The following is a 14,332-nucleotide window of genomic DNA, read 5'->3' on the forward strand; positions in this document are numbered from 1 at the left end:
AAATTTGGACCACTGTGGAAGTCTGTGTTTCTCCACGGCTGTCAAAGTTCATTGAAGCAAATATTTGAAATGCCTAAGATAGTTAACACAATTCAACAACATATAGATGACTTCCAGTGTGGGTAACACACAAGTCTCAACTCTTTATACATATAAAAACAATTTCCAATCCTCTGGCTTCTCCTCCTACCAAGACCAGGGCGGGGGGGGGGGAGAGTATTCTGCTTTAGTTTTGATGAATTTGGTTTCAGGTGAAATTTTGTATATCAAGGTGATTACTAAACTGATCCGATCTTTCTCATTGAAATCTCAAGCAAATATCAGGAGATGTTGCATATCCCCTATTGATTTCGAGATATGTCTTGCGCCGTGAGTTTATTGGGATAATTCTCTAAATTTTGTGCTACACTTATAGCTGCATTTTTTGGTCTGTAATGCTAGTAGGTGAATTATAACTTTTGAGAAGTATGGGTAGCAGTATGTGTTTTAGCCCCACATTGGGAAGGTAGGAGTCCTAGTATGTGTTCTCTCCTTATTTAAGGAGAGTGGGTCCATATGACCATATGTAATATCATTCAAGTTTAATATATCACATAATTAGATTTTTACAAGAACATTATGACATTCATTTGACTTTTTAATTTGCCTAGCTAGATACAGCTTTTTGAGTATTTAAGTAACTTGAAATACCCTTGGACATCTTTTTATGGTTTCATGTGGGATGTTATCCTACTGCTTCATTCAGTGGGCTTTAGTACTAATTCTAATTGACAAAAGTTGTGTCAAAGGGCAGTGGCTTTTGAGCTTCTGATCAGACTTATCCTTGACAGGGCTGACGTATTGCGGGAAAATACGGAGGCAGTTTTTGCTGCTTGTGATGCTGCTCATGGAAGATGGGCTAAGCTTCTTGGTGTTCGCGCTCTTCTTCACCCCAGGTTGAGATTGCAGGAGTTTTTAAGCATATACGACATCACTCAGGATTTTATAGCTGCTACTGAGAAGGTATTGGTTTTTTGGTAAAGAATAATATTAAACAACCTAACTTAATCACTGGCACATATACGTACTTGCATTCTTAAACTGTTCTGTAATACGCAGATTGGTGGAAGGCTGGGCTATAGCATAAGAGGAACACTTCAGTCACAGTCCAAAGCCTTTGTTGATTTCCAGCATGACTCAAGAGTTAGTCATTTAATGTCTAAAATCTTAATCTGCTATGCTTGAGTTTGTTCTTGAATCCCAAACAGCGTTTTTGTTGTTTAACTTCTTAATTGCTTATTGTAGATGGCCAAGATTAAAGCTGTTCTTGATCAAGAAATGTGGGTCCCAGTAGACGTCCCTGATGAGTTTCAGGCAATTGCCAACTCACTTATCTCCACTGAAGCTGTAATAAATGGGAATGCAGAAGATGGTTTTGGTAATGTAACCATAGACGATTCAGAACTAGACTCCGCGAATGGTGATGAGCTCACAGTAGATGCTGGGGTATCGCCTCCTCAGCATGGTGGGGGTAATGGTTCTGTTGTAGATAACACAGCTTTGGGTGGAGCACATTTGGAAACTAAATTGTCAACTTCTTCACCCCAAAACAACATTAGTAATGGGAAAGAGCAGAAGAAAAATAGTAATGCGAAGGAGCACAAAAAATCTGAATTTCAAAGCATAATGTATAAAGATGTTGGTTATCGCATGGCGAACTGGTTAGTTTATTTACCTTCATGAACTTCTCTAAATTTACCTTCTGCTTCCATTTTTTTTTGTGATATGATGTTGATGTGTCCAATATTCATGTTTTTCTAAACATGTCCTGCATTTGATGAAGTGATGTTGAATATACTCCTCTAGTTCTCTTTACAACATAGAAGACACCTTTTTGGGATTCTACTCCATCTTTGGAAAAACGTAATTTAACCCTTTATCATAAAATTTCCATTGCCAACTCTTTTCTACTTTACCTGCAACAATTGGTTAACAATTTTCAGGATGCAACAATCAAACCCAAATCACAATCCTCTCAAACGACAGAATGTAGAGATTCCACGATGAAGAGCTGCCATCCTCTGATGTGGTCAACCACCAGGCTACCCTTATCTGTTGCTGGCCGAGAAAGATGTAAATTGAGAGCTCTACACCCCAAAATCTCATTTAAGCACCATTTCCAATTCGGATTGAATACCTCGAGAAAATTCAGATTACTAGCTGCCCAGAGACTACGCCCAGATGTACTTTTAACCTTTGAGAGGTCTGCCACCCAACAGATGGACCATACGTTGCTAGAACACCTCACTCCACAGGCCTATATCTGAAGTAGTAACTGTCATCTTTAGAAACCAGCTTCCTCTTCCATCCCTCCAATATTTTGTCAATGAGTTCAGCCACTAGCTTCCATGCGTCTACATTCTTGAACTTGAATCCTAAAGGAAGGCCCAAGTGGTAGCCCAGTAGACAGCCCATACTTAAAACCCATAGGAAATAAGTCAGTCTAAGGTATTCACATACTCCACTCCAATGATACCATAGATGGATTAATGTTCGATCTCCAGACAGTTTAAACCAAGGTAATATAGCATTCCAGTAAGCAAATGCTTAAGAGGAGCATCTAAAAGGAAGATGGTATCATCAACAAATTGTAGGAGGCTCACTTAGGCCGACCTTTATTCACCTTAAGACCATGTGACGTGGGCATCGTAATTATGGTCTAGCTTAAGCCCAAGATAGGCATACCCATTGTTTTGTTTTGTTTTGTTTTTCTTTATTTAGTTGTTTTAGCCAGCCGGGCACGTTTTAACTGGTTTCCTTAGTTCGCGAGGTAAAATCCTAGTTATAAGTAAAGGATATTAATTAGGTTTAGGTAGAATGATGTTTTATAAGTTTTGAGTGATTAAATAAAAGAGAGACTTTTAGGGTTCTTGTTTTATTTTAGTTAAAGTGTAGGTTTAATACAATTGTTGCTTCCGCCAATTGTTTATCTGCATTACCATGTATGAACCCATAATGAAATGCCTTATTATTTTATTATCTGTTTTACCAAGATCCTCAATTCTAACCATAAAAACAATGGTGACAAGGGATCTCCTTATCTTGATTTACACACAGTTTTGGAAGTTAAAGTCGAGCATTGTCTTGCACAAAGTACTTGGCTGTGGAGATAGCACCAAAATCTTCTATTTCTCATAAAACCTCATTGTTTCCATTACATACAACTTATTGTCTATTTTAACAACTTGCTGAGAATGTAAAAGTGGTATCTTATAAGAGTTGTCTTCCTTCAATAAAACTATAAAGCTGAAGATGTTGTCAGATTATTCGTACAATTGATTAAGTGTTGTTTATCTACAGCGGTTTAATATTGCTGAAGATGTTGTCAGATTACGTTGATATGAACCACTTTCTCCCTGCACTTTCATCTGAACTCGTTCACCGGGTTGTGGAGATATTAAAATTTTTCAATACAAGGACTTGTCAGCTTGTCCTTGGTGCTGGTGCTATGCAGGTACAGAACTTTTTTTATTTCTTAAGAGATGAATTTTCATCGTTTGGCAAAGGGAGCATTTTTAACTTGGTGATTCACATACAAATAGGGAAACCCAACAAGAGAAGACTAGTCATATTTATTACTGTTCATATGCGTACACGGGTATTCATAACCTCTCTGGACTTGAGTGAATGCTACGATGGGTAAAACCGTAAAACCCTTCCCCGTGAGAACTTAATGTTATTAAATCTTTAGTAATGGAATTTGGGGTTTCTTCATGCTTTGATGGTTATTAAAATGATCCTGCAAAATGATCCTTCTGGTTGGGTGTATTAGGTCTTGTTAGTCCCATGTCAAATTGCCGTTGATATATTTTTTATTTTGATTTTGGTTTTACTTGTTCTTTGTTAATATGGCATTGCAGGTGTCTGGTTTGAAGTCAATAGCTGCTAAGCACTTGGCCTTGGCAAGTCAAGTGATCAGTTTTGTCTATGCTGTTATTCCAGGTAGGTTATCAAAAAGGTTTGTAGAATATTTATTTTTATCTTTATTTTGTTTGTTTTGTTTTTCTTTCTTCTTCTTGATATCTGTAGCACTGCTCTTTCTTTATGGTTTAGAAAGGATCATGTTAGGTAGGAGTGTTGTTTCTATAGTAAACTATTGAGATGCATTGAAGTGACAGCCAGCAGCATGCACTTGTTCCTTCCATGGTTTGTAACTTTGTATGAGAATACACTTGCTCTAAATAAGGAAAACCATTTCAATGAGTCTTTTTAACACCAGTAATACCAAGCATCAATCAAGAAGGGCTCTTCACCACAAATAAACCAGCATTCTTCATAGAATCATCCTCTTTTTAGTCCATTTGAAAAGTTGAAAGTGAGAGACACAAATATTAAATACCTGAAAGTGAGAGGACAACCATTTGGAAACTGAAAGTAGTTGTTCACGAAGATGGATGTGAAGTAAAGATGCAGGGAACAACGTAATAAATGATGTCCATAGAAATTTGTTAAACCCAACTTTTTCCTTTCTTAGTTTGTTGAGAAGGAAGGGAGTTGAAGGGAAACTGGGAAAACTGTACGTGCAGGGATAGAGGGAGTGATATTTCTTAATTTTGAAGAACTGGTGGTCATTTCTAATTGGCCAAATTTGTACTTGGTAAGTTGGTAGTTGTACTTGGAGGGCTTTTTTTTAAAATTTTTTGGGCCAGGGGACCCTATTATATATGTCACCGAATCTGCAAAGCACTTATGTTAGCACCACCATTATCTCACCTAATATATTTAACTTCTTAAAAGCGTTTCTGTGCTTCATCCCTCATTAGTTTTGGTTTCCCCTCTTTGTCTCTTTCATTCTTCTGCAAATATATGAAACCATGACCCTCTCTCTGTCATATTTGTTCTGAAATTGACCAGTAATCATATTGGAAGTCCAAATTATGTTTCTGACGGTGCTTTTCTATGCTTAATGAAGATATCAAGCGTATTCTTTTCATCAGAATACCAGAGTCTCGTAAAGCACTTTTACTCTTGGAGATTGATCGAGTAGCTCAGGTATGATCCTTTGGCGATGTTTGGTACTTTTATCTTAATATATATATATATATATTTGATTATTTCATATTGTATTAAGGAACATTGGAAAAAGTGTTTTTTGCTTTTAAAAGAATACAAGTTTTTAATTTTCTGTTATAGCAGTCAATTGGATCTTACTAAGATAAATTAGTATGTTGCAACAGTCGATTATGTTATACTAAGAGAAGCTTATTGGATATTCTGATTATTGTTTGTTGTTAATATCATTTGTTAATTTATTCCTTTTACGAGTCGATAGTTCCTGTCTCCTTCTCCCTTTTCTCTTAATTTCATTGTTTTTTTTCTTCTTCTAGCAACTGTGTTTATAGTTGGCTAAATGAGAACTTTTATGACCATCCGAAACTGTATCTCAATGGATGTACTCCAAAGTGATTTGTTGCCGTGTGTAGCTACCCGTAACGTAAGTAGTGGTCATTGGAGCCTTTTTTTTTCCAATTCGAATGCTCTAGGGAATTTTCATTCCTAATGTGGAATACCTTTTTGTTTATATACAACTTAGCTATTCGGGGCCAAATTATTTAATTTGTCGCCCTTAGATTAGGAAACTGGCGCTTCTTCAATAACCTCAAACCTAATATTGACACGGATACAGGTGTCCACATCCGACACGGATACGAAGTGTCTGACAACAAAATATCAAAATTGAGGTACATCACATACATTATATGTTTGTCGCGAGATGTGGATACATATCTAACACAATTTATTTTTAAAGATAGCGTGTCCATGTAACATAGCCTCAAATCATAGAAACGAAAATATTGACATATTTCCATGTTGATCATAATATCATACACTGTTCATTGTCATTAAGGATCCAAAAGACCAAATCTGCTTGACGATCTCCACTTTCTTCAATGAATTTGTTAGTAGTATTTGGAGCAAAAGTTTGTATTATCATAACATTGTGATTTGTTTCGACTTCAATAGCATCAATGTCCACCATCTTGCTAGCCATATTGTTTTTGCATCAAGATAGTGTCGGTCAAACTTTTGTTTGTCCGCAATCATTTTTGATTGAGACACGTAGACACGTTGTACAACTAAACTGATCAAGGAACTCAACCATTTTATAGGCGATGATCTTCTGGAGGGAGAGAGAGAACGTTTGGTGGATATAGATTTTTAAATGCCAAAAGTTTTGATGTGCATGCTAAATTTCCAATGACCCTTGTCATTCATCAAAAACTTGAGTTGGCATTAATTATCAAACTGGGCAGTTAAATCGTTGAGTACTTGCTACTTAGCCGACCCAGCTAACAATTTAATCCCCGATCAAGACCAGGATAAAAAAATCCCCTAGTACTCGGCCGATTAGCCGATTAATACGTGCCAATTAGCCGAGTAATTGTGTTCACTATTTCACTGTTAAACATCGAACTTGACATTTCACCGATTCGAGCAACCCTTGATTCTTTAAAGCTCTACACTTTAATCATATTTATTTTAGTTGATTAAGTGTTTTGATTGTTTATTGATTGAGTTCTTAATTGGCTCCATTATGTTGGCATTTCAATATTAAATATATTTAACAAGTATTTGTAAAGAAATATAGTGTTTTGAAAAATCACCCGATTAATAGGGATTACCCATTAATCCCCGACTGACTAGACCTAGTCGCTACTCACTCTTCGTCCAAGTCCGAGTAGCGATTTAACTGCATAGTTATCAAAACCAAATTCAAAACATAATTATAATGTGTTGTGTGCCAAAGGCTCAGTGACATGTCGAAAGTGTGGATACTTATCACATAGAATTTGCAAAATTTGTTTGCATGGCGAAAGTTGTCATTGTCTCGCTGCATGGCTTACTCCTGTATATACATGATTAAGATGTGTGTGCATATATATACTCTCTCGTTTAAATAAGAAAATGTAGAATTCTATTAAGCCAATCAAAAGAAGGGGATGTAGAATGAGGTAAATATAGAAATCTATTAAGCTAATCAAAAGAAGGGGGTTGTAGAATGAGATATGCTACATTAAAAAGATGAAGAATACAAAGCAGACAGAAACAAGAAGTCCCATCTGAAAAAGGCCTTCCCATAGGTGATCTAACTTTAATCCTCCGACCACAGGAAAATAATCCTAATCGTATCCTCCAGTCTTAATGGTATAGACTTGAAATCTCTCCTACGACTCTCTCACCAGATGCTCCACATGATTACAAGGTAAAATGTTTCAATCCTAAGTACTACCCACGTTGTTGGTAATTCCTTCACAGAGAGAGCTGGCTAACCCACTCCCTTGTAGTCTTTTTCAGTGTAGTCAAGGTGCGAGGTGCACCTTTAGTGCCTCCCTTGGACCAAGGCGGGTGTAAACATAAGGCGCGTGCCTTTTTATGTCTTTGTTGAGGTGCAAGGCACGTGCCTTGTCAACATTTGCAGTTTTTCTTCGTTTTGTACACTCTTTGCTATATGTGACACTCGGTCCAATAGTATTATGGTACAAGACATCATACAATTTTTATATGTTTTATTGAAGATGGGCATCCAACTTAAAACCAATTGGCGATAAGTGGAGCGGTCTCGGGATTTATATATTGATTGGCTAGGATTTAAACACCCGATGTGAGATTATAATCTTAACACGTCCCCTCACGTGTGGCGTAATCTTGAGCCTAACACGTGGACAATTTTTAAACGTGTGACATGGAGTAACATGGGCCTTTGAAATAGCCCGCTCTGATACCATATTGAAGATGGACATCCAACTTAAAACCAATTGGTAATAAGTGGAGTGGCCCCAGGATTTATATATTGATTGGCTAGGCTTTAAACACCTGATGTGGGATTATAATCTCAACAAGTTTAATCTTGGACTACACTCTAAGCTTTGACTTTTACAAGTTTATGTTAAGTTATATGGATTGAGAGAGACATCAAGAGGCATTGGCTTCCCAACAAAAAGATGGATTAAATGAAGTTTAACGGGTTTCCAAAATTTGAATAATGTGTACTATTTCGTGAAGAACTCCCTTTTACTCAGTTCAATTTGTTTGCTTTTTAGTTTATTGAAGTTGAGCTAGATTGTTTTGAGAGATACAATTTTCATTTTGCTAGTTACTTGTTGCTTATGTCTTTTCTTTTAAATGACTTTATATGTAAACAATGAAATTGTATTGTTTTTAATGGAGAGGAAGTTTGGAGGGGAGAAAAAGAGGATACCACCTTATTAGTTTCGGCTTTGTCTCACTTTAGTATGTATATGAAATTTAGAGTGTACAATTATAGAAACTTCCCAAAAAACTCTTAACATAAACACCCTATGCCCCTCGGGAGAGGTCCCTTAGAAATCTAACATAAATGATTCGTGTTTTTTATGGGTCTTGCTCAATGGCTGACATGTTTACAATCATATAGAATTGATTTCATTGTTTAGCTATGCAAATCAGTGATAGTTCATGTCATATTTATTTTTAATTTTTTAATTTCTTTAGTTTTTTTTAAAAAAAAAATTACTGCACACCTCACTTTTATAAGGTCCTTGTGCCTAAGGCACAGAAAGAATATTGCTCCTTAGGTGCACCTTAATGCCCCGGCTACAATTTTCTTTTTTACATATTTGATATTTTTCGTTGAGAGAAGTACTGCTGATACTTATGCCAGGTGCCCAGGTAAGCTAAGTATTATGTTTAACATTTTGGTAATTTCTTCCTCAGTCTTTGTTAACTTGTTTTCTATTTGGTTGAGCATAAATCACATGTTCATGATTTCATTTAGATGTCAGCAGGCCAGATGAATGTTATTTTACCAATTACTTGCTGTAATTTACATTCTAAACTTCGAATTTGTGTTCTTTGTGAGGTTATCTTGTTATATTGCTATCCTTAAGTATCACATTAGTGTGAGCTTCTAAGTGTGTTCTCCTTTAATTTCAACTATTATCTAATTGTCTTACTCATTTTTTCCTTCCAATATAACTGTGTAGGATTATAAGGTTCATCGAGATGAAATACATACAAAGCTAGTACAGATAATGAGGGAAAGATTGTTGCTTCATCTACGTGGGTTGCCCAAAATTGTGGAGAGTTGGAATGGACCAGAAGATGGTGACGATCAGAAAAACCCTAGTCCATTTGCTAAACAACTAACTAAGGTGAAATCCTGCTTCATTCACTCCGTATACACAGATATTTGTCCTTGGCAATGGAAACTTACTAGCTTAAAAGCTAGTGTGATTACCATACTTGTTTTCTTGCAAGAATTATATTCACGTTTGGAGCTTTCACTGTGTGTGTGTGAAAAATTAACTTTGAATGTTTTTTGTCTTTTTTTTTTCTGGGACTTATTTGATGTCCCACACACACCAAAAAAAACCCCAGTAAGTGAGTACACTATATCTACTGGCCATGTTTTCTCTCTCTTCGAGGACTTGGTTTCTTTAGTTACTGATTGTGGTGCCTGCGGCCTTTTCTTTAATTATATGATTCTGAATTTGTTACTCATTTATGTCTAGAGGCACAATAATGCATGTGCCTGATCAAGTGTACCAATGCTAATCATTATACTTTCTGAGAACTTGTCACTTGTTCAGATAGGTCATGGTTATGTGGTAATTTTTCACATTGTTACACTGCAACACTGGTTTTAGTGCCTAAAGCATGCTAGGTTTGTATCTTCATCCGCTAAATTCATGTTATTCGGCTGCTAGCAGCAAATCCGCTGTATCCTCTAGATGCATAATAAATGGATTTTACAATTATTCCCGGTATTTTAGTTATATCTTTTAGGTCTGGATGTGCATTGGATTTTCCATTGTGGATTTATGGTTAACTTAAATTGATGAAGTATATTAGCATTAAGTGGATGTCCTACTCAACCTTACAACCAAGGATACAGAATATGTATGGTAAACGTAAAATGGATTTATGGTAAATGTAAAACATAAATTCATGTTCCACACCCATGTCTTTCCTAGTATCGTACTCAACCTTACAACCAAGGGACGTATAAAATATAAAACATGATCATTGAAAGACTGACAACATGTACAGAGGTATATCCTCCGTATAACTATGTCATGTTAATGTGGTATTCCTGAAATTGTTGTTTCTGTGATCTGCTCTAAACAGTGTAATTGGAACTTGTATTTCTTGTTTGAATCTGATTTTCTGTTCAATTCCATGAATTCGCAGGAAGTTGGGTTTCTTCATCGTGAGTTGCCAAAATTTCTGCATGAAAAAGAAATTCTTGATATTTTCAGGTTGGATTATCTGTATTTTTTTGTTTGTTTGTTTGTTTTTTCAAAGGGTTATCTGTACTTTTTTGGTCATTCTATCTCAAGAAAACTTGTTGGTTTACGGAAATAAGAGAACTATTTTGGGAAGCTCAACAATCACTTATTTTGGACAGACCTCTTAAATTTAAGTCGCTTTTCTAATTTAAGAGGTCTGTCTAAAATAAAAGGCAGACTTAAAAATTTAAGTTACAAGCCCAATTTCAAAAAGCCCACTACTGCAACTGGGGCTTAGAGTATAAAATAAATCAATTGTGTTCTCTCATCTCCAACCATTTCTTGCTCTCCCATCTCCCGGTCTCTCTGTTCCCTCTCCCGGTCTCTACTCTTCAAGAGCATTTCTCCTCTCCTGAACAACTCGGTCTCTACTCTCTCGGCCTCCTGAACTTCAAGCCACCATCCTTTTGGAATATTTATTATTTCCATCCTTTTGTTTGTGTCATTTAAGAAACATGTTTGGTTTGGGAACTCTTATGCCTTTTTGTTTGAATCATGTGACGTGCTTTGTTCACATTTCATTGACATGCATTTTAAGAAGTCGGTAAAGTTTCATTTATTCACATTTCCTATATATGTACACATTTACACTATTACATGTGTATATATTTTGAAAAAAAAATTAAATAAAATAAAACCGCCTAGCGCCTAGCCCGTCTAGGTGCCACCTAGAAGGCCTAGGCACTCTCCCACTGTCCGACTACTGCTAGCGTCTTTTGGAACATTCTTTGAATATAATGGAGAATGCATAGTTTGTGTTATTTGCTCCGATGCATTACAGCTGGATATTACTGGGTGAGAAAGCACTTGCACGTCATTCCATAAGCTTTTTCTAGTCAATTCAGGGTCCTAGCTTGGCATTTCAAAGCTTTCAAAGTTAGGAATGCTAGCAGGTCATCAGGGTATGACATTCCAAAGCGCTTGTGTTTTTTTATCATGCATTAATCTTTTCATCAGTAAGGATTTAATTTTACGTCACTAAGTTCCTCTTCGTTGACCTTTTACCCTACTATATGAGATTATTGATTTGTTTTGTTGATTATGATATGAGCCACCTCTTGTATAATCATATAGGGGTAATTTCCTAAACAGACGACACTAATGTCACATCGTGCTCAATTAGGCCACGTTCCCTAATTTTGACTTTTTAAACTTGTTTTTGACATTTTTGTCCTTTATTATAAAACAAAACATTCTTCTCTCTCCTCTTACACAATCTTCAATCTTCTCTTACACAATATTTTCTCTCCTCCCTCCTTGATTTGACATGTTGAATTAGACAAACCACACAAATTCATTGAGATCTTAAAAAATATGATGAACGGTTGAGATTAAACTTAAGTTTACATTTGTTTTTCTTTTTTTTTAGAAACCACATATTGTTATTGAGAATTTGAGATACTCACCAAGCCTGATTAAGTAGTTTTTGAGTTTATAATTATTTAAATGACCAAAAAACAATTAAAAACAAATTATAATGCACAACACAAAACAAATAATTAGTAAAAGATAATATATAAACATTAATCCTAAACTGACAGATTAAAACTCAACAACTCTCATCTCTTTTCTTCAAACATAACAACCACAAAACAACCAACAAACCATACCCTAATTAATCTAAAATCGCACGTAACAATAAAAGATAAAATCTTTGCATTTTTTTAATTTTATTTTAGTTTTTTTTTTTGATAATTCAATTTTTATTGATGGAAGAAAGCATACAATCACTTATTTTGGACAGACCTCTTAAATTTAAGTCGGCCTTTCTAATTTAAGAGGTCTGTCTAAAATAAAAGGCAGACTTAAAAATTTAAGTTACAAGCCCAATTTCGAAAAGCCCACTACTGCAACTGGTGCTTAGAGTATAAAATAAATCAATCGTGTTCTCTCATTTCCAACCATTTCTTGCTCTCCCATCTCCCGGTCTCTCTGTTCCCTCTCCCTGTCTCTACTCTTCAAGAGCATTTCTCCTCTCCTGAACAACTCGGTCTCTACTCTCTCGGCCTCCTGAACTTCAAGCCACCATCCTTTTGGAATATTTATTATTTCCATCCTTTTGTCTGTGTCATTTAAGAAACATGTTTGGTTTGGGAACTCTTATGCCTTTTTGTTTGAATCATGTGACGTGCTTTGTTCACATTTCACTGACATGCATTTTAAGAAGTCGGTAAAGTTTCATTTATTCACATTTCCTATATATGTACACATTTACACTATTACATGTGTATATATTTTGAAAAAAAAATTAAATAAAATAAAACCGCCTAGCGCCTAGCCCGTCTAGGTGCCACCTAGAAGGCCTAGGCACTCTCCCACTGTCCGACTACTGCTAGCGTCTTTTGGAACATTCTTTGAATATAATGGAGAATGCATAGTTTGTGTTATTTGCTCCGGTGCATTACGTTGGATATTACTGGGTGAGAAAGCACTTACATGTCATTCCATAAGCTTTTTCTAGTCAATTCAGGTGTTATTTTAGCCTAGCTTGGCATTTCAAAGCTTTCAAAGTTAGGAATGCTAGCAGGTCATCAGGGTATGACATTCCAAAGCGCTCGTGTTTTTTTTATCATGCATTAATCTTTTCATCAGTAAGGATTTAATTTTACGTCACTAAGTTCCTCTTCGCTGACCTTTTACCCTACTATATGAGATTATTGATTTGTTTTGTTGATTATGATATGAGCCACCTCTTGTATAATCATATAGGGGTAATTTCCTAAACAGACGACACTAATGTCACATCATGCTCAATTAGGCTACGTTCCCTAATTTTGACTTTTTAAACTCGTTTTTGACATTTTTGTCCTTTATTATAAAACAAAACATTCTTCTCTCTCTTCTTACACAATCTTCAATCTTCTCTTACAATATTTTTCTCTCCTCCTCTTTGATTTGACATGTTGAATTAGACAAACCACACAAATTCATTGAGATCTTAAAAATATGATGAGCGGTTGAGATTAAACTTAAGTTTACATTTGTTTTTCTTTTTTTTTAGAAACCACATATTGTTATTGAGAATTTGAGATACTCACCAAGCCTGATTAAGTAGTTTTTGAGTTTATAATTATTAAAATGACCAAAAAACAATTAAAAACAAATTATAATGCACAACACAAAACAAATAATTAGTAAAAGATAATATATAAACATTAATCCTAAACTGACAGATTAAAACTCAACAACTCTCATCTCTTTTCTTCAAACATAACAACCACAAAACAACCAACAAACCATACCCTAATTAATCTAAAATCGCACGTAACAATAAAAGATAAAATCTTTGCATTTTTTTAATTTTATTTTAGTTTTTTTTTTGATAATTCAATTTTTATTAATGGAAGAAAGCATACATATACTTACCAACACTTACCAACAGTACTGGTATACTATGGTGACCGAGAGGATCACTAGTAGTATAAACCGTTGTACTTCTTCAATCAATCTTCCTCATCGTCATGATTATCACTATTACTGGAAGTCGAATCTCCATTGGAATTCCCATCATCATCCTCATTCTCATTCTTGTTCACTGGTACATCATCGTTGAAGTAAGCGTCCTGCAAATCATATTCATTGTATTCACCGTCTTCGAAATATTCTTCCCATGAGAAAGTCTTCTATTCCTCTTGGTTTTTTTCAGTTGTATCACTTTTCTCACCTTCGGAGTACTAATAATCAATAATCAAGGAGCGCTATGAAGATAAGAAAAGTGAAAAGAGATAAGCTAATCAAAGACATTGTATGGAGAAAGGAAGTTGGTAATAATGAAGGAAGGAGAGTATGATACTTGAAACAACGTTGTGGTGATAATAAGTTTTTAATTTCTTTTTAAAGAGAAGAAATGTAAGCGAAATGAGGTAAAATTTTGAGCTTGTTGCACAAATGAATTCGATCTTATCTACTTCTACTAAGTTGATGTGTAAATAGTTGAATTTAATTGCTGAAATTTCTTGATTTCGTAATTTAGTTTGACTTAATTATTGATATTTTTTGTTGATACCAAAGTAAAAGTGAGTGTA

General features: G+C 35.3%; 1 protein-coding gene across 1 annotated transcript in view; it reads left to right on the forward strand.

Annotated features, from left to right (window-relative positions):
• LOC147509194 (vacuolar protein sorting-associated protein 54, chloroplastic-like) overlaps positions 1-14,332 on the forward strand; it is a 34,843-nt gene that overhangs the window by 12,359 nt on the left and 8,152 nt on the right. The window contains 8 exon segments of the mRNA XM_086601494.1: positions 831-1,002; positions 1,099-1,182; positions 1,285-1,700; positions 3,340-3,493; positions 3,900-3,981; positions 4,952-5,031; positions 9,003-9,170; positions 10,210-10,277. Coding sequence (XP_086457620.1) covers positions 831-1,002; positions 1,099-1,182; positions 1,285-1,700; positions 3,340-3,493; positions 3,900-3,981; positions 4,952-5,031; positions 9,003-9,170; positions 10,210-10,277 — 1,224 coding nt within the window.

Source organism: Coptis chinensis, chromosome 3 (genome assembly GCF_015680905.1).
Source record: "Coptis chinensis isolate HL-2020 chromosome 3, ASM1568090v1, whole genome shotgun sequence".
In the NCBI taxonomy this organism is placed as follows: Eukaryota; Viridiplantae; Streptophyta; class Magnoliopsida; order Ranunculales; family Ranunculaceae; genus Coptis; species Coptis chinensis.